Source organism: Myotis nattereri (genome assembly GCF_964212035.1).
Source record: "Myotis nattereri genome assembly, chromosome: 21".
NCBI lineage: Eukaryota > Metazoa > Chordata > Mammalia > Chiroptera > Vespertilionidae > Myotis > Myotis nattereri.
The window spans coordinates 9417404-9439090 of record NC_138097.1 but is presented as its reverse complement, the minus strand read 5'-3'; the positions used below and the strand labels follow the sequence as shown (position 1 = coordinate 9439090).

At 49.7% G+C, this 21687-nt stretch overlaps 1 protein-coding gene across 1 annotated transcript in view; it reads left to right on the top strand.

Moving 5' to 3' along the window:
* PDE8A (phosphodiesterase 8A) overlaps positions 1-17919 on the top strand; it is a 105867-nt gene extending 87948 nt beyond the window's left edge. The window contains exons 13-23 of the mRNA XM_081114726.1: positions 1470-1540; positions 1786-1950; positions 3035-3083; positions 3271-3406; positions 4273-4471; positions 5324-5541; positions 9079-9211; positions 9782-9949; positions 11578-11707; positions 12613-12724; positions 17512-17919. Of these exons, the coding sequence (XP_080970852.1) occupies positions 1470-1540; positions 1786-1950; positions 3035-3083; positions 3271-3406; positions 4273-4471; positions 5324-5541; positions 9079-9211; positions 9782-9949; positions 11578-11707; positions 12613-12724; position 17512 (1382 nt within the window). The 3' untranslated portion in view covers positions 17513-17919. The remainder of the gene's footprint in view (positions 1-1469; positions 1541-1785; positions 1951-3034; positions 3084-3270; positions 3407-4272; positions 4472-5323; positions 5542-9078; positions 9212-9781; positions 9950-11577; positions 11708-12612; positions 12725-17511) is intronic.
* Positions 17920-21687: the final 3768 nt, after the last annotated feature.

Here is a 21687-nt window from a genome sequence, read left to right as displayed (position 1 = left end):
CACATTGGGAAAGTCAGCACCATATGCTGGTTGCCAGCATTGAAAGCGTGTGGGAGGCTGGGGTTGGTGCGTCGTGTGGTGCGGCTCCTGAGGCCTCCATTTGGTCACGGGAAGCCGCCTCAGGCCGGGGAACGCTGTGACCCTGAAGGTCCCTGGTACAGAGGTTTGGCCGACAGTGGAGCTTCCAGGACACAGAACTCTGTGTGACACGTTCAGTGATGGCGAACCTATGACACACATGTCAGAGGCGACATGCGAACTCATTTTTTTGGTTGATTTTTGTTAAATGGCATTTAAATATATAAAATAAATATCAAAAATATAAATCTTTGTTTTACTATGGTTGCAAATATCAAAAGACTTCTATATGTGACACGGCACCAGAGTTAAGTTAGGGTTTTTCAAAATGCTGGCACGCCAAGCTCAAAAGGTTCGCCATCACTGTTGTAGTTCTTGCTGCCTGTGCACGGCCCAGGCTGCCCCCAGCTCAGCCTCCCCCAAGGAGCCACATCTGGCAGGACCAGCAACAGCGTAAACCAGAGCTCGGAGTTGCCGCTTGCCTGGTGGAGGCGTTGCCCTAATGCAGGGGTCCTCAAACTTTTTAAACAGGGGGCCAGTTCACTGTCCGTCAGACTGTCGGAGGGCTGGACTATAGTTTAAAAAAAAACTATGAACAAATTCCTATGCACACTGCACACATCTTATTTTGAAGTAAAAAAACAAAACGGGAATAAATACAATATTTGTATTTGCATCTGGCCCGCGGGCCGTAGTTTGAGGACCCCTGACCTAATGATTTTAGACCAGCCGTGGGCAAACTATGGCCCGCGGGCCGGATCCGGCCCGTTTGAAATGAATAAAACTAAAAAAAAAAAAGACTGTACCCTTTTATGTAATGATGTTTACTTTGAATTTATGTTAGTTCACACAAACACTCCATCCATGCTTTTGTTCCGGCCCTCCGGTCCAGTTTAAGAACCCATTGTGGCCCTCGAGTCAAAAAGTTTGCCCACCCCTGCTCTAGACTAAGCATAAGCGTGGGAAACAGCCAAGGTTTCTGCCTTGAAACCTTTCGCAGAAACGCATGGACTGCAGTTGGTGGTGAGCTGTATTTTGGCTCTGGCGTGTGTGGCACAAAGAGCCTGTGGCATTGTCTCCTGGGCAGCAGCAAGCAGAGCAGTCGTCGGCCTCATTACAAACACAGGGGCTGTGGCCGTGGCGTGCGGGCTGTTTCCTGTTCTCTCTCTGACATCAGAAGTTCAGTCCGGGGCCAAGTGCATCCTGGTGCCTGGAGCCGAGGGAAGCCGTGCTGGCTCTTAGGATGGAAAGGAAGCTCAGGCACCGGGCGGGTCTGCTCCTCCCCCTCCCCGTGCAGCACACGGAGGCCTCGCCTCGGGGAGGTGGGGAGAGGAAGGACCGGAGCCCTGGCGGTGCCGGCCCTGATCCCTGCCCGTGTGATCTCCCCGCAGTGGCCAGCCAGAGGCGACACTCCTCCTTGGCCCGGATCCACTCCATGACCATCGAGGCGCCCATCACCAAGGTGAGGAGTCTGCGGCCCGTCTCCACTGAGCAGACCACCCTTGTCCTCCCAGCAGATTGCTTCCCCTGAGAACCAGGGGCCGCACAGTAACAGCGCCCTCCTGGCCATGGGGCCTCTGGAGGGAGGACGTGTGGCGGGAACAGCTGGCTGGTCTTGGGTTGGCCCTGAGCACCAGGCAGCCTGACTCTGGGTTGCTTTCCTGCTGCTTTGAAGGCTCTGACCTCGTGTCTCTTCCCATATTGCAGGTGATCAATATCATCAGTGCTGCCCAGGAGAACAGCTCCATGCCTGTGATGGAAGCCTTAGACCGCGTCCTGGAAATTCTGAGAACCTCGGAGCTGTATTCACCACAGTTCGAGGCGAAGGAAGGGGATCCTCACACCAAGGACCTCATTGGGGGCCTGATGTCTGTAAGTGCACTGCCGGGCTACAGCGGAGCTGCTGGTGCTATTGGCCCCGTTACACAGGGCTCACTGCTCGCCGGGCCACAGCCTCGCCCACCTGCCGCCTCACCCAGGGCTCAGCGTGCAGCAGAGGAGGGCAGTCAGCCGAACCAGGGCCCCATTTCTGCTTAGTGGTCCTACGAGCAATTTATTTAAATAAAACTTAATTGTTTTAAAGATTTTGAAAACGGGGGCAGAAAAAAAGAAAAATAAATGCTCGATGCTGCACAGATACAGGCCGGGGCCCAGATTCCCTCCAGACCCCCTGCCCAGGTCTGCGGCTTCACGGGGAGAAGGCCTTGTGCCGTGGGCTCGTGAGGCCCGCCTCGGATAGAGGTCTCCCCGGGAAGAACTGTGTGGAAGACAGATCAGTCCGTCACTGCCGTCACCTGTGTGTTGGTCAGAAATAAAACTTCCCTTCCCTCCCAGGTCCTGCTTTCTGAGGTCACTGACATCTTACACATCGGGCGTTAGGCGGGTTCCGGTAGCCGCCTACAGCCCAGTGTTATGACATCAGGACTGCAGAGACAGCGAGGTTCCGTGACGGAATGTGTGTTGAGACCCATGTCTAACGTGGGTCTGGCCTATGACAGAGGCCCCCCAGCCTGTGGGGAGGCGGACACTGACACAGGAGGGGGAGGGAGAGAGGCCTGCCGGAAGAGGGGGGCTGCTATAGGGGCTGGGAGCAGCTCTCACCCAGGCTCTGCTGGGCGGAGTCGGGTGCTTAGAGGGCCAGGAAGACTCTAGCTTTTTCTAGAGGACATGGAAGCCTGGTGTCCATTAGGGTGAGGAGGGTGGGGTGGGAAATGGTGGGAAACGGGCGTTGTCCCTTAGAAACCAAACCATCTGCGTGCCAGCAGGAACGCCGGGCCCCTCTCAAGCTGCCCTCGCTGCCCCCTCCCTCCCCCCGTCCTAGTGCCAGGCGATGGGAGGGCCCTGGGGGTGCGTGAGGGAGAGTCTGCCCTGCTGCCCTCTGCGAGCATCTGTCTGGGGGCGTCAGGTAAAGAACAGCTGTGACTTCTCTCTCTCTCATTTCCTTGATTTTTATCAGGACGGTTTTCGAAGACTCTCTGGGAACGAATACACTCTCTCCACAAAAAGTACGTTTTCCTTTGTAATTTTTTTGATCATTATTAACATTACAGTCAAGTTTAAATGATGAAAATTAGTTTTCCCGATGGTTTGTCCTAAAAGCCCCGAAACAAAGCCCTGAGCCAGCACTGTGCCCTCAGGAGTGGTTCACGGGCAGAGTCAGCTAACACTGTCCTCCCGATCACCCCTCCCCAGACCTGCATCAGATTTCGGGCAGCTTACTCACCTCCGAGTCCCTCCACAACATCCCACCGCGGGTAGCTGAGGCCATGGAAAACGATGACAACTGGGACTTTAATGTCTTTGAACTGGAGACTGCCACTCAGAAAAGGTGAGCCCACCTGGTGCTCAGTGAACAGCTCGGTGCCGAGGGCCGGAGCGGAGAAGCCCCCGGCGAGTGGGTTTTGCACAGAGCTGGTCCCTGGTCCCGGGGCGGCGGTGCCCCCGAGTCACCAGGGCCAGGCCTCCACAGGGGTCCGTGGGAAGCCAGGGAGGAGACAGCAGACTCTGGGAAATCAGGCCAAGGCAGGTCGGCTCAGGCCCTGCCAGCCCATCGCCTCTGGGCACTGCCTCAGCAGAGCCACATTTCTTGACCTTCGAACCAAAAGCCAGGTCAAGGATTTGCCGGTTCCTCACCCGCTAGGGCAGCGGTTCTCAACCTGTGGGTCGCGACCCCTTTGGGGGTTGAACAACCCTTTCACAGGGGTCACCTAAGACCATTGGAAAACACATATATAATTACATATTGTTTTTGTGATGAATCACTATGCCTATCAGATATTTACATGGCGATTCATAACAGTAGCAAAATGACAGTAATGAAGTAGCAACGAAAACAATTTTATGGTTGGGAGTCCCCACAACATGAGGAACTGTATGAAAGGGTCGCGGCATTGGGAAGGTTGAGAACCACTGCTCCAAGGGGCACCTCCTCAAACACAAGGCCAGCAGAGGGCGTATGGCTGTCTGGCTCTTGTGCGGTCGTGGGAAACTGTTAGTGTGTCCAGGCAGGACACCCAGCGGGTGGCACAGGCACAAAGGGGAACGTGGGGTTCGAGGCCGCACCAGTTTAGCTTGGCTACAAACTTGCTGATTTTGAGGCACCGAGCCCCGCTGGCTCCCAGGAGGCAGGGCCCCGCTGCCTCGCCCGCTCTGGCATCTGACGCGGCTTCCATGCTGTGCCTGTTTCTCCTCCAGGCCTTTGACTTTTCTTGGTCTCAAAATCTTCGCTCGCTTTGGGGTCTGTGAATTCTTGAAGTGCTCGGAGACAACGCTGCGGCTGTGGCTGCAGACTATGGAAGCCCACTACCACTCCTCCAACCCCTACCACAACTCCACCCACGCCGCGGACGTGCTGCACGCCACCGCCTACTTCCTCTGCCAGGAGAGGATCAAGGTGCGCCGGGTGCTGTGTCTGCCTCCCCCAGTTCCCCGCAGTGTGGCTGCTCAGGAGTGACTCCCGTGTGCGGCCACGGGCCCGCGCTGTGGCACGGAGTCACGGCGTCCGTTCCGGACGTCACCCAGCTGTGCCATGGAAGTAAGACGGGCTAGTCCCCAGGGAGAAAGGCAGCACGAACAGGAGGGGCTGTGCACTGGGGTTTCACTCGGAACCTAGAAGCCAGTACTGCCAACTCAGTGTTGGCTGTTGCCGCTTAGGGCCCCCGCGTGCCCCCCCACAGTAAGGGAGAGGACGAGGTCACGTCTGGCACCTGGGAGTGTTGAGCAGATGTTAGTTCCTCACCCTGCAGAGCGAACCTCAGAGCCAGGTTTTTGTTTTTAAAGAAAGATCATTCCCAAGGCCCGGGTGGAATAGGAGTCCCGAGAGAGCACTGTCACAAAGGACAGAATACGGAGCAGCATGTAAGACACCACATTCCGCTGTAACTTCCTGCTTCTGGACTGCTCTATAGATAACACGTGCGCGTTCAGAAAGCGAACTGAAAACACTTCTAACAGCCTCAACTAAGGTAATCCACCTCGTGCTATTCAGCCATTCACGCCTCTCCGCTGAGGACACCTGTGTTGGGGCAAGTCCTTAACTTGTGTGAGTGAAAGTCGGTAACGTTCCCTAAAAAACATGCACGGATACAACTTTCACAGTCGCGACAGGGAAGCTGGGTTTGCTCAACAAGACGCTTTTCTCAGAAATCTGAGCTACTCTTACCGTAAAGTGACAGGGCAGGAAGAGAGCTATACAGAGTCCTTGCTCTTGGTGCCGTGCGGTTTCTAAAAGGTCTCTCCTTTTCAGCAAGCGTTAGACTCCGTGGACCAGGCCGCCGCCCTCATCGCAGCCGCCGTCCACGACCTGGACCACCCGGGGAGGACCAACCTCTTCCTGTGCAACGCGGGCAGCCCGCTGGCCGTGCTGTACAACGACTGTGCCGTTTTGGAGAGCCACCACGCGGCCCTGGCCTTCCAGCTGACCGCCAAGGAGGACAAGAGCAACATCTTCAAGAACGTGGAGAGGTGAGGATAACAAGGGTGTCGGTCCCTCTGTCTCTCTCCCCACAGCTTTATTGTGATAAGTTCACACACTACACTAGTGATGGCGAACCTATGACACACATGTCAGAGGTGACACACGAACTCATTTTTTGGGTTGATTTTTCTTTGTTAAATGGCATTTAAATATATAAAATAAATATCAAAAATATAAATCTTTGTGTTACTATGGTTGCAAATATCAAAAAATTTCTATATGTGACACGGCACCAGAGTTAAGTTAGGGTTTTTCAAAACGCTGACACGCCGAGCTCAAAAGGTTCGCCGTCACTGCCCTATACAGTGCTCACCCATTTGGAGCATGATGGTCTTTATTCAGAGTAATGCAGCCCTGACCACCGTCACTTTTAGGACATTTTCATCCTCCTCTCAAAATATCAAACTCAGCTTAGCCAGTTTGGCTTAGTGCACAGAGCATCGGCCTGTGGACTGAAGGGTCCCGGGTTCAGTTCTGGTCAAGGGCACGTACCTTGGTTGTAGGCTCCTCCTCGGGCCAACCCTGATCAGGGCTCATGCTGGAGGCAACCAATTGATGTGATTCACATCGATGTTTCTCTCTGTCTTTCCCTCTCTCTCCATTCACCCTAACAATGGAAAAATATCGAGTGAGGATTAAAATACACCAATGAAAACATCAAACTCATCAGCAGTCACTCCTCACTCACCCAGCCTCCAGCCCGAGGCCACCACTGGCCAGTTCCGTCTCCACAGACTGGCCGGTTGTGGACATTCTAGCGAAGGGGGCCTCTCACTGCGTGGGCTTTGTGACTGGCCCCTTCCGCTCAGCACAGCTCCTCTGCATCCTGACACCTGAAGACAAGGAAGAGCAACGCTGACCCCTGGAGCCTTAGGCATTCAGAGCGCCTGCACCTGCCCGGGACACGCCCTCTGCCCAGCAAGCGTCTCCTCGGTCCCCACGTTACTCCCCTGGCCCCTCACACTCATTACTCAGTTCCAAGTCTCCTTTGTAGCACTTACCACATTTTTGATTATTTGTCTAATGTCTGATTCAGTTTTTTAAAAAAATATATTTATTGATTTTTTTTTACAGAAAGGAAGGGAGAGGGATAGAGAGTAAGAAACATCGAAGAGAGAGAAACATGGATCAGCTGCCTCCTGCACACTCCCTACTGGGGATGTGCCCGCAACCAAGGTACATGCCCTTGACCAGAATCGAACCTGGGACCCTTGAGTCCGCAGGCTAACGTTCTATCCACTGAGCCAAACTGGTTAGGGCTGATTCAATTCTTTTTAGAAATTTGATTGACTAGAGGCCCAGTGCACAAAAATTCGTGCACTCGAGGGGTCCCTCAGCCCGGCCTGCACCCTCTCGCAGTCTGGGAACCCTCGCTCCTTACTGCCCATCTGCTCGCTGCTCCTTAGCAATGCCTTGGAGGTGGGAGAGGCTCCTGCCACCGCTGCTGCACTCGCCCAGCTTCTGGCTGAGCAGTGCTCCCTGTGGGAGCGCACTGACCACCAAGGGGCAGCTCCTGCGTCGAGCATCTGCCCCCTGGTGGTCAGTACGCATCATAGCGACCAGTCGTTCCACCATTCGGTTGATTTGCATATTACCCTTTTATTATATAGGATAGGATTTTAGAGAGACATCGATTTGTTTTTCCACTTATTGATGCACTCACTGATTTTTTTTTTTGTATGTGCCCTCCTGACTGGGGATCAAACCTGAGCCTTGGTGTATGGGATGACGCTCTAACCAGCTGAGCTCCCAGCAGGGCTGAGCAGATTCCTAAGCTCTGAAGATCATGGGGCCTTTTGTTCACCACTGGCCCCTTGGTGTCTAGTGATAGGGACTGAACATCAGAGGGAAGAAGGAAAATGTATTCTGTCACGAGGAATACAGGGGTGGGCAAAAGTTTATTTTTGTATGTCTTGCGGTGACCCGCACCTTGGAGAGGGTCCGACGGGTAGAGGCGGAGTGGGATGAAATATAAGAGTCCGGGGTTGGGAGGACTGGCACAAGGCACCAGCAGCAGCACCAGTACCAGCAGCTTTATTCTTTACACACACTGCTTTATATCTAAGCTGTGGCTGGTCATGCTTCATAGATCACTGCTAGGACTTGGCCCATTATAGGGAAGTAGCAGATTGTTACAGGCTGGGCAAGACTGAGCAAGCTTTGACTAGATCCATCTATTGTTTGACAGTTACTATGACAATCAGGTTATGTTTTAGTAACTGCACTTTAGCCACCGAGGTCGTGCCTCGGTCAAGCCTTGTCTAATTCCACTTTGCTGCAAACTCTAATAAAGCCTTAAACCTTTCCTGAGCTTTGACCTTAAAACCTTCCAGGATCGACATAGGGTAGAGTCCAGGGCTTTGCCATGTCCTCTGGTCAGCTTAGACTTTGCCAGCAGCATGACGGTCCCCAACAATGTCTATTTGTTAATTATTGTATTACTAGAGGCCCGGTGCACGAGATGCGTGCACTGGGGGGGAGACCCCCAGCCCGGCCTATGCCCTCTCACAGTCCGGGACTCCTCAGGGGATGTCAGACATCCCTCTCGCAGTCTGGGGCCCCCTCAGTCCAGGACCCCTCACTCCGTACCGCCCACCTGCAGTGGAGGCAGGAGAGGCTCCCACCACAGCGTCTGAGCTCGCCAGCCATGAGCCTGGCTTCTGGCTGAGCGGTGCTCCCCCTGTGGGAACACACCACCAGGGGGCAGTTCCTGCATTGAGTGTCTGCCCCCATGGTGGTCAGTGCATCATAGCGACCAGTTGTTCCACTGTTTGGTCGATTTGCATATTATGCTTTTATTATATAGGATTTCCCATAAAACAACTATACTTAAAGTATGTATCCATTTGGATTTTTGAGAAAAGTTTTAATTGGGATTTTATAAAAAAGAGACTCCCGATTGTACTAAACTCCCTTTTGCCACGTTCTAGCATTTCAGAGTGGATTTAAAGTAGGTTTTATTTAGAGATACTTGTGTGTGGACATGTACATGTCCGTCACCTCTGATAACTGACTGTTTCTGTGGAAAGGAACAGAGTGACTGCACCGTTCTCTGCACCTTTTGTTTTTAATTATACAGTTTACGTCCTCAGAAAATAGAAATTTGAAAGTAATTAGAAGCCAGCGCTGGGGAAGAGGCGTTGAGCACCCCTGGACGTGCTCAGCCCTCAGGGCTAAGTTTCTGGGCACGAAAGCCGTTGGGTCCTTTGTGGGGCACATTCTTCATAACCACGGGCTCCATGTTCAGCGAGACCGGGCTCTGCTCACCCGCTGCGTCCTTTCTCTATTCTGAGAACTGGGTGCCTGACAGGGATGACAACGTCATGGACACTGCATCTGGAAGGTCTTGCCTTAAGACTCTGATTTTAACTTCTGTTGGGGCGCTCGCCTGTAACCTCTGTTCTTCTGAAGTGCGCCTCCCAGTGATGTCAGGACTTTAGCTCCAGGGACACACATGCCAGGTCACATTCCTGTCCGGTCTGGGTGTGTGATCTCAGCGGCCTCTCGTTTGTCGTCTGAAACAGGAATGACTACCGGACGCTGCGCCAGGCCATCATCGACATGGTCTTGGCCACAGAGATGACCAGGCACTTCGAGCACATCAATAAGTTTGTCAACAGCGTCGTCAAGCCCTTGGCAGAGCTGGAGGAAAGCGAGGTGAGGGGGACTGGCTGCCACGCGACCTGTGCAGGGCTCCTCCGTGTTGTTGGTTCCTGGAGTTTATTCTGTCAGTCCTCACGGTGGATCTCGTGGAGTAGATTTTACAAAAAGCACCGATTCTTTCCTGGATCCTCTTCCTCCGAGGCCCCCATCTGCTCACCACCTCGCCCTGTGCACTGAAGCCCTTGCTACCAGCTCCCAGCCTTTCCCACCACGGCCCAGCCCCCACCAGTACCCCGTCTGTGAGGCTAGGACCCCAGTTTACTTCTGCGCTCCTGTGTCTCTCCCTGGCTTTCTGGCTTATTACCCTTCGCACGTCCTGTCGAGGACTCGGCTCCCTTCACCTGGTCTCCCTGTCAGCCTTTGACTCCCCGCTTCCCATGGACAAGGGTTCAGACGCCCCTGCCCTGCCCCCAGGACAGAGCTGGTTGTGGCCTGTACCTGCCCCTGCTCCCCGCCTGCCACAGAGAGAACCACATACAGTGCCTGGTGCTCACAGTGGGGCCGGGCCAGTGAGGCGGGCGCGGCACCCGGGCCCACGCTGATCGCTAAACGTCCATGTTCCAGGGGAGTGAGCCAAACCCTTGTGATGTAGACACGATGCTCCGGTCTCCAGAGAACCGGACTCTGATCAAGCGGATGATGATCAAGTGCGCGGACGTGTCCAACCCCTGCCGGCCCCTGGAGCAGTGCATCGAGTGGGCTGCACGCATCTCGGAGGAGTACTTTTCTCAGGTAAGACACTGCCTCTTAAGTGCCTCCATTTCCCCTTCCCTGTGGTGGGAGCCGTATCTGTGGGGGTGGCAGTAGATCCGCTCTCACCGGTCACAGCCTCTCAGTTCTGAGAGCACAGCTTACACCCTAGTCACTCAGCCACTGACCTGTCTCAGCACCGAGGAGCCCGTCCCCGCGCCACAGCCCGCGCTGGCGGCCTTGAGGGTGCAGCGCTGACTGTTGAGGACCCGAGGCCCTGGACAAGGACACAGGTCGTCAGGACCTCCTTTAACCGGTGCTGAGGCCCTGCCACTTCTCACAGACCTTCTGCGGTTGGGTGGGTCCAGCCTGGCCCTGCACTTGGGACATATTTTCAGGGTGTAACGATATAAAGCATGTAAGTTCCATTTCTTCCATCAGTTCAGTGCAGGAGAGCAGAGAGGGTCAGTGGAACAAAAAACATTTCCAAAGTTCAAATAATGTTAAACACCCTCTTTTTTAAAAAATATATATATATTATTGATTTTTTTTACAGAAAGGAAGGGAGAGGGATAGAGAATTAGAAACATGAGAGAGAAACATCAATCAGCTGCCTCCTGCACATCTCCCACTGGGGATGTGCCCGCAACCCAGGTACATGCCCTTGACGGGAATCGAACCTGGGACCTTTCAGTCTGCAGGCTGACGCTCTATCCACTGAGCCAAACCGGTTAGGGCTAAACACCCTCTTTTTATGAACAACACAAAATTCCTTAATCTGACGACTGTTCCAACATGCAACAGCCAAACTCACGTGGCCGTGCCAGTCGCCTGTATTTCTCTCTCTCCCTCTTGATTTTCTGTTCCTACTGATCCTCAGGCCACCTTTCACTCGCTCCTGTCAGTGTACTACGGTGATCTCGCCTCACCCCGTGGCTAGTTTCTCCCGGATCCTCCCAGTAAATCCCGATCAGCACTGGCAGCTTCCGTGTCCTATGTCTGACTGGCGGCAGGAGGCAGGGAAGGGCTTGTATGTAAAATCTGTGGTTCTGGGCAGTGATGTGCAGCCTCTCTGACTGCTCACCCACAGCAGCACCCAGTCCTGCTAAGCGCCCTGTACAGGGCACCATTTTCCCTTACAGAGATGCACAGGGAGCACTGTCTGTGGTCCAACAAGCCGCACAGGCTGGTAGCATAGGTGCTCCGTGATGTTCTCCTAAGGACACGTGACTGCACATAAAGCGCCTCACCTCCGAGCTGGTGTTTGTCTGTTTTGCGGCACGTATCTCAGGGTGTTCAGAATCTTTCCAGATAAGATAACGCGGCCGGAGACGAGAACAGCCACCAGACCCCATGCTGTGGGGGGGCTGTGTCTCCCTCACCCCTGTGTGCTGTGGCAGGCGCTGGAACGGTGGCTGCGGGGAGGGTGGCAGCTAGTGGGCGCAGGTGCCATTCGGAATCTTAACTGAGGAGCTTCGACAGGAGGCTTTCCGGTGCTGAGAATGTGGGTGGGGGGTCCTGAGGCCCTGCTGGCAGAGCCGGCCCCATTCGGGGAACAACTTGGAATCTGGTGGCAGGGGCTCCCGGTCGGCTTCTCACCACTAGCTCTCTGGGCTCTAGGAGTGGAGCAGGCACTGAGACTCATAATTCTGGCATTTTCTGCTCTGCAGACCGAAGAAGAAAAGAAGCTGGACTTAACTGTGGCGATGCCAGCTTTTGACCGAAACACCTGCAGCATCCCCAAGTCCCAGATCTCCTTCATCGACTACTTCGTCACAGACATGTACCATGCTTGGGACGGTAAGGACGCTTAGAGGACTTTTCCTAGATGTCAGGACAGCGCAGCAAGTAGCGAGTGCTGTATTCTGTATGTGACTCCAGGTCATGCTTGGGGCTTACATTTTCCAGAAAGACTGAGACGTGCACATCCTCATTAACTGCCCCTCCAAGGGGCGGTTGTCATGCCAGTTTCAGAGCTGAGAGACGAACTGGGGCCACACAGAGAGAGTAGCAGAGAAACTAGGATTCACAACCACGAACACTGACTCCACACCCCACGGTGTCCCTGGAGCCACTTGCTCCAGCCACAAAGGGGCCCCTCTGGGAACCTGCTCTGCCCGCCATGGGACTGCACTTGGGGGAAGGGCTGCAGGGCAGGCAGATGTGGTCTGCAGTGCAAGGGGTGGGAGCACCAACAGGAGAGGGACTCGCAGCCTGCTGTCTCCTGGCATCGCCGTAAGGTGGGGGCTCTCGATGCTTTGTTCCTGACAGCCCAGCCCCAAAGGTGCTGATTATGGTAAATTAAGCAGAAGTGCTCCCTGTTTTACTGATCGGAGTTGTGAGCTGAGCAAGTCCTAGAGGAGATGCTGGCATGAGTGCAGGGCTTGCCTTTAGTACACGTGGGCCCTTAGCATCCTGCAGATGCCCATCCTCCCCCTCCTCCCGCATGCTCTCTCCTTAGGAAGCCCGAGCCTCTAAGCCAGGGGGCCAGTTCACTGTCCCGCAGACCGCTGAGGGCCGGACTATCGTTTAAAAAAAAACTATGAACACATTCCTATGCACACTGCACACATCTTATTTTGAAGTAAAAACCAAAACGGGAACAAACACAATGTCTGTATTTGCATGTGGTCCGCGACCGTAGTCGGAGGACCCTGCTCTAAGCTGAGGCAGTGAGGAGAGCTCACATTCCCCTGTTTGTTCAGACTTTGTAGACCTACAGGAGTTACTGCAGCACCTGGACAACAATTTTAAATACTGGAAAGGACTCGACGAAATGAAGCTGCGGGGCGTCCGACCACCTCTGGAACCAAAATAGTATGTGAACCCTCTTCCTTGTTTTTTTAAAATATATTTTATTGATTTCAGAGAGGAATGGAGATGGAGCGAGAGAGAGAAATATCAATGATAAGAGACTGATCAGCTGCCTCCTGCATGCCCTACACTGGAGATTGAGCCCACAACCCAGATATATGCCCTGACTGGGAATTGAACCATGACCTCCTGGTTCATAGGTCGACGCTCAACCCCTGGGCCTCGCTGGCCGGGCTTCCTTGGTTTATCAGTGTCACACAGACTAAGAAGAGGAGGCAGTGAGAGCCACATTTTGTAGCCAACACTGACCTCAGACTCACTGTGGGTTTTCAGTTTGCTGGGCAGAGGGTTCCTGCCTTGACCACTATCACGTTCACCCACCTCCTACACCTTTGCCACCTCGATCCTCACCCTCGTGGTGAAAAGGGGTGTAGGTGGTAAAGTCCATAGTGAGGGTGAAGGTGATAAAGTTGGTTCAGGTCAAGATGGAGGTGAAAATGGTGAATCTCAAGGTGCTGAAAGTCATTGTGAAGGTCAAGCTGAAAGCAGCAAAGGTAAGGAGATGATGGGGTCAAATGTGGTGGCCAAGGTGAAAATGGAAAAGTTCAATTGAGGATGAAAGTGAGGGAGTAAGAGAGAAAACCAAGATGGCGGCATAGGTAAACACGGGAAATTGCTGCCTCACACAACCACTTCAAAACTACAACTAAAAGACAAAACAAACATCATCCAGAACCACAGGAAGGCTGGCTGAGTGGAAATTCTACAACTAGAAGGAAAGAGAAAAGCACACTGAGACTCAGAGGAGCTGCGGAAGTAAAGTGCAGAGGTATGGAGGCTCGAGCGTGCGGAATGGGGCTGGCAACGGAGGATGCCAGTGTCTTTTGCAATTGGGAGGGAGGCACAAGCTCCCGACGGCCCTGACTCCAGTTCCGGGCGAGTCTCTGGGGACCCAGACTCATGCGGGGAGAAACTGGACTGTCTAGCATTGGGCGGAACTCAAGGGCGGCTTTCTCTCAGAGGTGTTGGCAGCGATTACCAGGACACTGAGAACCCGGGGTCTCTTAGGGTAGGACTGAGGAGCAGCCATAGCTGTTTGCTCCAACCTGTTGATTCCCTGAGACCCGGCCCCACCCAGGCTGCGGCAGAGGCTTTTGCATATGAAAGGCCTGGCCCTTTGAGATCTAAAATTACCTAACAAACTGCAGCTGGTTCAGAAAGACCCAGAACTTCCAAAAGAAGGCCCAAGGCCCCACAGCAGCTTGCATTGCTTCATAGCTGGGCCTCATCTGGGCACCTCCAAAACCCAAATAAGGAAGAGGAACCTGCAGATCTCTCAGTAGCTCCTGCTGGGTAGCCTCAGGCAGAGGCTAAATTAGCACCTCCTTAGATCCAAGAGCCAGTGTACTCAGTGGTCAGAGTGGGACCATCCAGATTACAACTCCTCAGATCCATAAGGGGCACACTCAGGGAACACCAAAGCCCCACTGAAGCAAGTCTTCCCTATAGGGGTGTCTCCAGTTCAGAAGTTCTCCCACTGTAGACAGCTGATTCTCACAGCCAACTGGCCTGGAGGTCAGTTCCTCCCAGTGATCCTACCACAATCAAGGCTTAACTACAACAAGACTGTGCACAAAGCCCACAAAGGGGTGCACCAAGAGTGTCCACCCCAGGTAATTGGGGAGGCTGAGCCACTGGGCCCTATAGGACACCTAGCACACAAAGCCACTCTGCCAACACAGGGAAGCATAAAAAATGCAGAGACAAAGAAACGGGTCACAAATGACAGAAATGGAGGAAAGCAAACGACTGGATATAGAGTTCAAAACCATGGTTATAAGGTTTTTCAAGAATTTTCTAGAAACCACTGATCAATTTAGTGAGACCCTCGAGGATATGAAAAAGAACCAACTAGAAATTAAGCATACACTGACTGAAATAAAGAATAATATACAGAGATCAAACAGCAGACAAGAGGATCCCAAGAATCAAGTCAAAGATTTGAAATATGAAGAAGCAAAAAAATACCCAACCGGAAAAGCAAAATGAAAAAAGAATCCAAAAATATCAAGATAGTGTAAGGAGCCTCTGGGACAACTTCAAGCGTATCAACATCCGAATTATATGGGTGCCAGAAGAAGAGAGAGAGCAAGATATTGAAAACCTATTTGAAGAAATTATGACAGAAAACGTCCCCTACCTGGTGAAAGAAATAGACTTACAAGTCCAGGAAGCGCAGAGAACCCCAAACAAAAGGAATCCAAAGAGGACCACACCAAGACACATCATAATTAAAATGCCAAGAGCAAAAGACAAAGAGAGAATCTTAAAAGCAGCAAGAAAAAAACAGTAAATTACCTACAAGGGAGTACCCATACGACTGTCAGCTGATTTCTCAACAGAAACTATGCAGACCAGAAGGGAGTGGCAAGAAATATTCAAAGTGATGAATAGCAAGAACCTACAACCAAGATTACCCAGCAGAGCTATCATTCAGAATTGAAGGTCAGATAAAGAGCTTCACAGATAAGAAAAAGCTAAAGGAGTTCATCACCACCAAACCAGTATTATATGAAATGCTGAAAGGAATCCTTTAAGAAGAGGAAGAAGAAGAAAAAGGTAAAGATACAAATTATGAACAGCAAATACGCATCTATCGACAAGTGAATCTAAAAATCAAGTGAATAAAAAATCTGATGAACAGAGTAAACTGGTGAATATAATAGAATCAGGGGCATAGAAAGGGAGTGGACTGACAATTCTCAGGGGGGAAAGGGGTGTGGGAAGAGACTGGACAAAATGGTACACACCTATGGATGAGGACAGTGTGGGTGGTAAGGGCAGAGGGGAGCTATGGGGGGGTGGGGAAGAGGAACAAGTATAATCTGAACAATAAAGATTTTAAAGGTGATACAGGTAAAGGTGAAGGAAGAGATAGTGAAGTTGAGGATAAGGTAGAGGTAGTGAATGTGATGTTAAAGGTGGCAACAGTGGACAAGGTGGGGTAAAGTGGTGCAGGTCAGACAAAGGAGGCAATGGTGGTGAATCTCAAGGGGCAGGTAGTGAAGGTGAACTTTGCCAGTGAAAGAGGTAGTTGAAGGTCAATGTGAAGTGGCCACGGTGAAAATGTAGGTGGTAAAAAGGAGAAGGTGGTAAGGTAAAGGTGAAAGCAGTTAAGTTCAAAGTGAGGGCAAAGGTGGTGAAAGTCAAGTGCAACAAAGGTTGCCATGGATAAGGAAGAGTGTGAAGGTAGTGTCAAGAGGAAGGTTGCAGCAGTGAAGGAGGTGAGTGAAAGGGAAGGCAGTGAAGATCAAGTACAGCATTTCTCAACCTGTGGGTCGCGACCCCTTTGGGGGTCGAACAACCTTTTCACAGGGGTCGCCTAAGACCATTGGAAAACACATATATAATTACATATTATTTTTGTGGTTAATCACTATGCTTTAATTATGTTCAATTTGTAATAATGAAAATACATCCTGCATATCAGATATTTACATGACGATTCATAACAGTAGCAAAATGACAGTTATGAAGTAGCAACGAAAATAATTTTATGGTTGGGGGTCACCACAACATGAGGAACTGTATTAAAGGGTCGCGGCATTGGGAAGGTTGAGAACCACTGATCAAGTAGCAGGTGGAAACGATAAAAGATGGTGAATATGAAATTCAAAGTGAGGATGAAGGTAGTGAAAATAGTAAAATTGTGGTGGAAGGTGATGGTGGTGAAATGATCAAGGTGAAGATATAGGTGGCATCAGGGAAGGAATTAGATGAAGGTGGTGAAAGTGAAGGTGAAGGGGGTAAAAGTAGTGAAACTCGGGTAACAGTGGTGCAGGTCAAGGGAATGGTGAAGTTCAAGGTGAGGGTGAGGATGAAGATGGTGAGGGAAGGTGGTTTCTGTTGAGGTGGGTAAAGGTTACATGGGTAAAGATGTGTTGAAGATGATGAAGTCAAAGGGAGTGTGTAGGTGGTGAAAGTGGTAAAGTTCTTTAAGGTGAAGGTAGTGAATGTTGCATTAGTGAAGGAAAAGTAGTTAATTTCAAATTGAGATGAAGGTAGTGAAGGCAGTGAAAGTTGAGGTGACGGGTCAAGGTGAATATAGACGTTGTGAGGGTGAAGGTGTTGAAATTGAAGGTGAAATTCAAAGCAAGAGTGAAGTTGGTGAAGGGGGCAAAGATGAAGGGTGTGGACAGGTAAAGGTTATGCACATGATGTTCAAGGTTGAGGTGGGTCAAGGTGGTTGGTCGTGAAGGAGAAGGGTGAAGTAGACGAAGGTCAAGGTGAAACTTGTAGAGGAACTGAAAACCTCTCAAACTTACCGTGAAATCCTGCATGTGGCAAACAGTTTCTCACAGGGTTCAGCTCTGAGAACACCTTATGGCATTCTAACCTTGTTCCACATCATAGAAGCTACTGATGGTTACTTCAACCACAAATTTTGAGGTGGATTACTAGTATCAATTATTAAAGTGTTTATTACAACTTCATTACTTTCTAAGCGTTTAAAAATACTTCAAAGCCAACTTTAAATGGTATGACCAAATTTACATGATTCATATTCATTAAATATGTAATATTTAGTGTATACTTATTTTCACATGCTTACTGATTTTAGAGAGGAAGAGAAACATCTGTTGGTTGCCTTCACCATACGCACCCCAACACGGAATCAGACCTGCAACCTTTTGGTGTCAGGATGATGGTCCACCAGGGCCCTATAGAGATACTTGTACATGTGAAATTTTTATCCAATTTATGCTAATCAGGAAACGCTGTTTCTACAGGAGAAGGCTCCTTCTGTCTGAAACTGGACCTCTGAAACTGCTCTACTCGCCTGATGTACTTTGCCAGCGATTCTACAAATTAAAAGAAATTAGGACTGAACACTTTTTCATAAAATTTTATTAATGACTTTTTCCAGAAGTTTGCCTTATTTTGTAGTGTTTATACCAAATATTGTCATAGAAACATAGCAAACAGAATATTTACTAAATTGACTTTTTAAAACGAATCTGTTTTTATCTTCATAGGTAATTTTTAATTCTAGATATTTATAAAGGTTCTGTATCTTCACACTTTCAATAAATGTAGTACCATAAAAAATGATGACATATCAAAGTACTTGTTATTTCATTTTAAACTTACATTGCTTTTCCAAGATAAAAATGAAATTAAACTATTTGTAAGAATTCATGTGTCACCTTTTCTTTGGTGTTTTATAAGACTGACAATATTTCATCTTTTTTGCCCTCTGAATGAAGAAGACTCCTTTATTGACAAGATTAATAGTTTAGTGACTACTTCAGGTTCACAAAGGTCATGAATATGTTGAAAAATTCTCAGAAACTACATGGATATCAAGCAACCCAGAAGAGATGACAGGGCCCACCCCGCAGGGGTCTCTCTGTCTATGGAAAGAAAGACCCCTTCTTCCTGTTGGTAATTGTAGGCTGAGGTGGGAAGGCCCTCCCCTCCTCCTCCAGGTGCTAGGGAATGACTCCCACAAGGAACCGGCCATGGCGAGGTGAGAGCAGTCAGGCGCTGTCTGGAATCTGCACCACATACGTGAAGAGAGGAAAAGAAGCAATAGAAACCTCAAGGTAAGCCAACGGAGTTTACAGAATAACAGGGAGATTTCAAAAAGGACCAGATAGACATTCTAGATTTGAAGAACATCATCATCGAAACAAACACACCTTTACAGGCTTAACAGATGAGATTTTACTGAACCAGTGAATGGGAAGGCTTAAGGTAGTCAGCATGCAGCAGGGAGAGATTAAAAATGGAAATACGAGGAAAGTTAAAATAGAATGACACCTTTCCAAAAGGGGAGAATATATATGGACATGCACCACCCAAAGGAAACCTAACAGGCCCTCAGATTTCCCAGAAGTAGCTCCTCAGATTTAAAGGGATCAATAAACCCACACGACACACTGATTCAGAGCATAACCTGAAAGCTGTGAGAAAAGACCTTGTTCATTCCGCTGTCAAGGAACTAGTGTTAGACTGCCAGCAGACATCTCATCTGCAGAAGACAAAGTAGTAACGTTTTCAAAATCCTGAAGGAGATGGTCAGCCTAGATTTATATACCTAACTGAGCTAGCACTCAGAGAAGGTAAGATAAACGCAATTCCAGCCATGCACACACAGCTCATTACACACAGGCCCTGTGGGGAGAAATGCCGAAAGATGTATAAAGTGAGTCCAGAAAGAAGAGCTGGTTACAGAAACCAGTGGTAAATAAAGAGATGGGTGTAAACACATGGGCAAAGCTAGAAGGATATTGTGTGGGGAAAATAACAGTGAAGCGTAATCGGGAGTAGGAGGAGCGGGTATCCAAAGTAGGATAAGGTAAATGTTCAGCTTATCCTAAAAGAGTGTTGTGTATTATAGATTAGACCTTCAATATGATTACTTACAAGTTCAGGGAAATTGTCAAAGGAACAAAAATATGTGGGATTTAAGCCATTGGCGAGGATGTGGAGAAAGGGGGACCCTTGTGCACCAGGGATGGAATTGTTAATTGGTGCAATCACCAAGGAAAACAACATGGAGGCGCCTTCAGAAAATTAAAAACAGAATAACTGTATGACCCAGCATTTCTACTTCTGGGTTATTTATTCCAAGAAATTCAAAACACTAATTTGAAAAGACACATGTACTCCTATGTTCACTGCAGCGCATTTACAACAGCCAAAACAAGGACGCAACCTAAGTGTGCACTGATGGATGGAAAAGAATGATGTGGTGTGTGTATGTGCGCATGAGAGAATACTACTCGGCCACAGGAAGGAACAAAGCTGCCATTTGCAACAACATGGGTGGACCTAGAGGGTATTACACTCGGTGAAATAAATCACACAAAGAGGAAGAGGAATATCACAGGATTGCACTTACATGTGGAATCTAAAAAATAAACTTATAGATGCAGAGAACTAACTGATGGCTGCCAGATGGGATGAGGGTGGGGGACTAACTGAAAGGGGTGGGGGGGATTTGAGTACAAACTGGCAGGGAATAAAGTCAGTAATATTGTAATAGCCCTGGCCAATGGCTCAGTGGTTAGAGCGTCAGCCCATGCACTGAAGGGCTGTGGGCTTGACTCCCAGTCAAGGGCACAGACTTTGGTTGCAGGTTCCCCAGCCTAGTAAGGGCACGTGGGGGAGCAACCAATCGCTGTGTCTCTCTCACATCAGGGTTTTTCTCCCCCCTCATTCCTCCCTCTCACTCTGTCTATAAATCAATGGAAAAAATACCCTCCACCGAGGATTCCAATATTATTATTTAAAAATACCCTCCAACAATAATAATATTGGAATAACTATGGGTGGTGTCAGGTGGGTACTAGACTTCTTAGGGGATCACATCATAAGATACAGAAATATTTAATCACTATGATGTACACCTATAAGTAATATAATACTGAATGTCAACAGTAATTGAAAATTTTTTTTTAATTTTGTCATGTAGGGTTAAGCTTTGGAGGACCACAAACCACTGTGATATGATTTTCTGCTTTCCTCCAGACAGACGGTACCTGATTGCCTAGGGCTACAAAATAGGGAATGACAGCTACTGGACACAGGGTTTTATTTGGGAGTGGGGGCGGGGGGACAAAAATGCCCTACATTGTGGTGATAAATGCACACCCCTATGAACATACTGAAAAATACTGAGTTGTAAATTCTCAACGTGTGAACTGTATGTCAAGTGAAGTTGTTAAAAAGAAAAAAAACACAATGAAATTGTGGCCTTAGAGTATGGTAACTAGACAGTTTCAAAACGGCTGCCAGTGACCCTGCCTCCTGGAATTCACAAGTGACTGAACCGAGAACATGGAGAAGGGTCACATCCCAGAAGTGGCTCCCAAAGGCAGGGGGTTCATCTCCTAGGGCTGCCATGACAAATGCCCACACGCTGGTGGCTGAAAACGAATCCATTTCCTCATAATTTTGGGGCCAGGAACTGTGCCAACAGAGGGAGAACCACCCCATGCCTCCCTCCCAGCTCGCGGCCACTGCCAGCACCCTCCCTCCCTCCCCTCGTGGGGCCCTCTGTGCGTGTCTGACCTCTCCTCTTCTCGGGGCCACTAGTCATTCAGGGCTCGCTCTGCTCCGAATCTGTGATTTCATTTCACAATCCCTAACTAGTTACATCTGAAAGGCCCTGTTAACACGTAGTTCACATGCTGGGGTTCCGGGGATCTGAACTGTGGGGGAGACTATTCAACCCTTTACAGATGATGATATCAATCTCGCTCACACTCTATTGTTCCTATTTGCTTGCTCGGATGAAGCAAGCTGCCATACTGTGAGCTGTCCCCTGGGGACGCCCACGTGGCATGGAAGTGAGGTAGCCCCAGCCCACGGCCGCCGTGGCACCAAATCCTGCGACCAGCACCCACTCGGGGTGCTGTTCACAGACGAGACCACAGCTCAATAGGCACCTTGATTGCAGCCTAAAGAGAAAACCAGAGACAGACACTGCAAGACAGTGGGTGTTGTTTTAGCCAGTAAATTTGGGGTAATTTGTTACATAGTGACAAATAACTAATACATGTACCACACATCAGAGCTAAAGCGTGAGGGAGACGGACAGATGTCAACTGGCTAGACTCAACTAAGGAAAAAAGGGAAAAGACCCACAGAAACAAAATCAGAAATGAGAAGTCACCACATCACAGTTATACAAAGGATCGTACTAGAATATTATGAAGGACTATATGCCACCAAATTCAGTAAGTTCCTAGAATTATATAACCTTCCTGGTCTAAATCATGAAGAACTGGAATATCTAAATAGACCGATCAGTAGTGAGGAAATTGAAACAACCATCAAAAACCTTCCAAAAAATAAAGTCCAGGACCAGATGGCGTCACCAGTGAATTCTACCAAACGTTCAAAGAAGATTTAAAACATATCCTTCTCAAACTCTTCCAAAAAATTGAAGAAGAGGC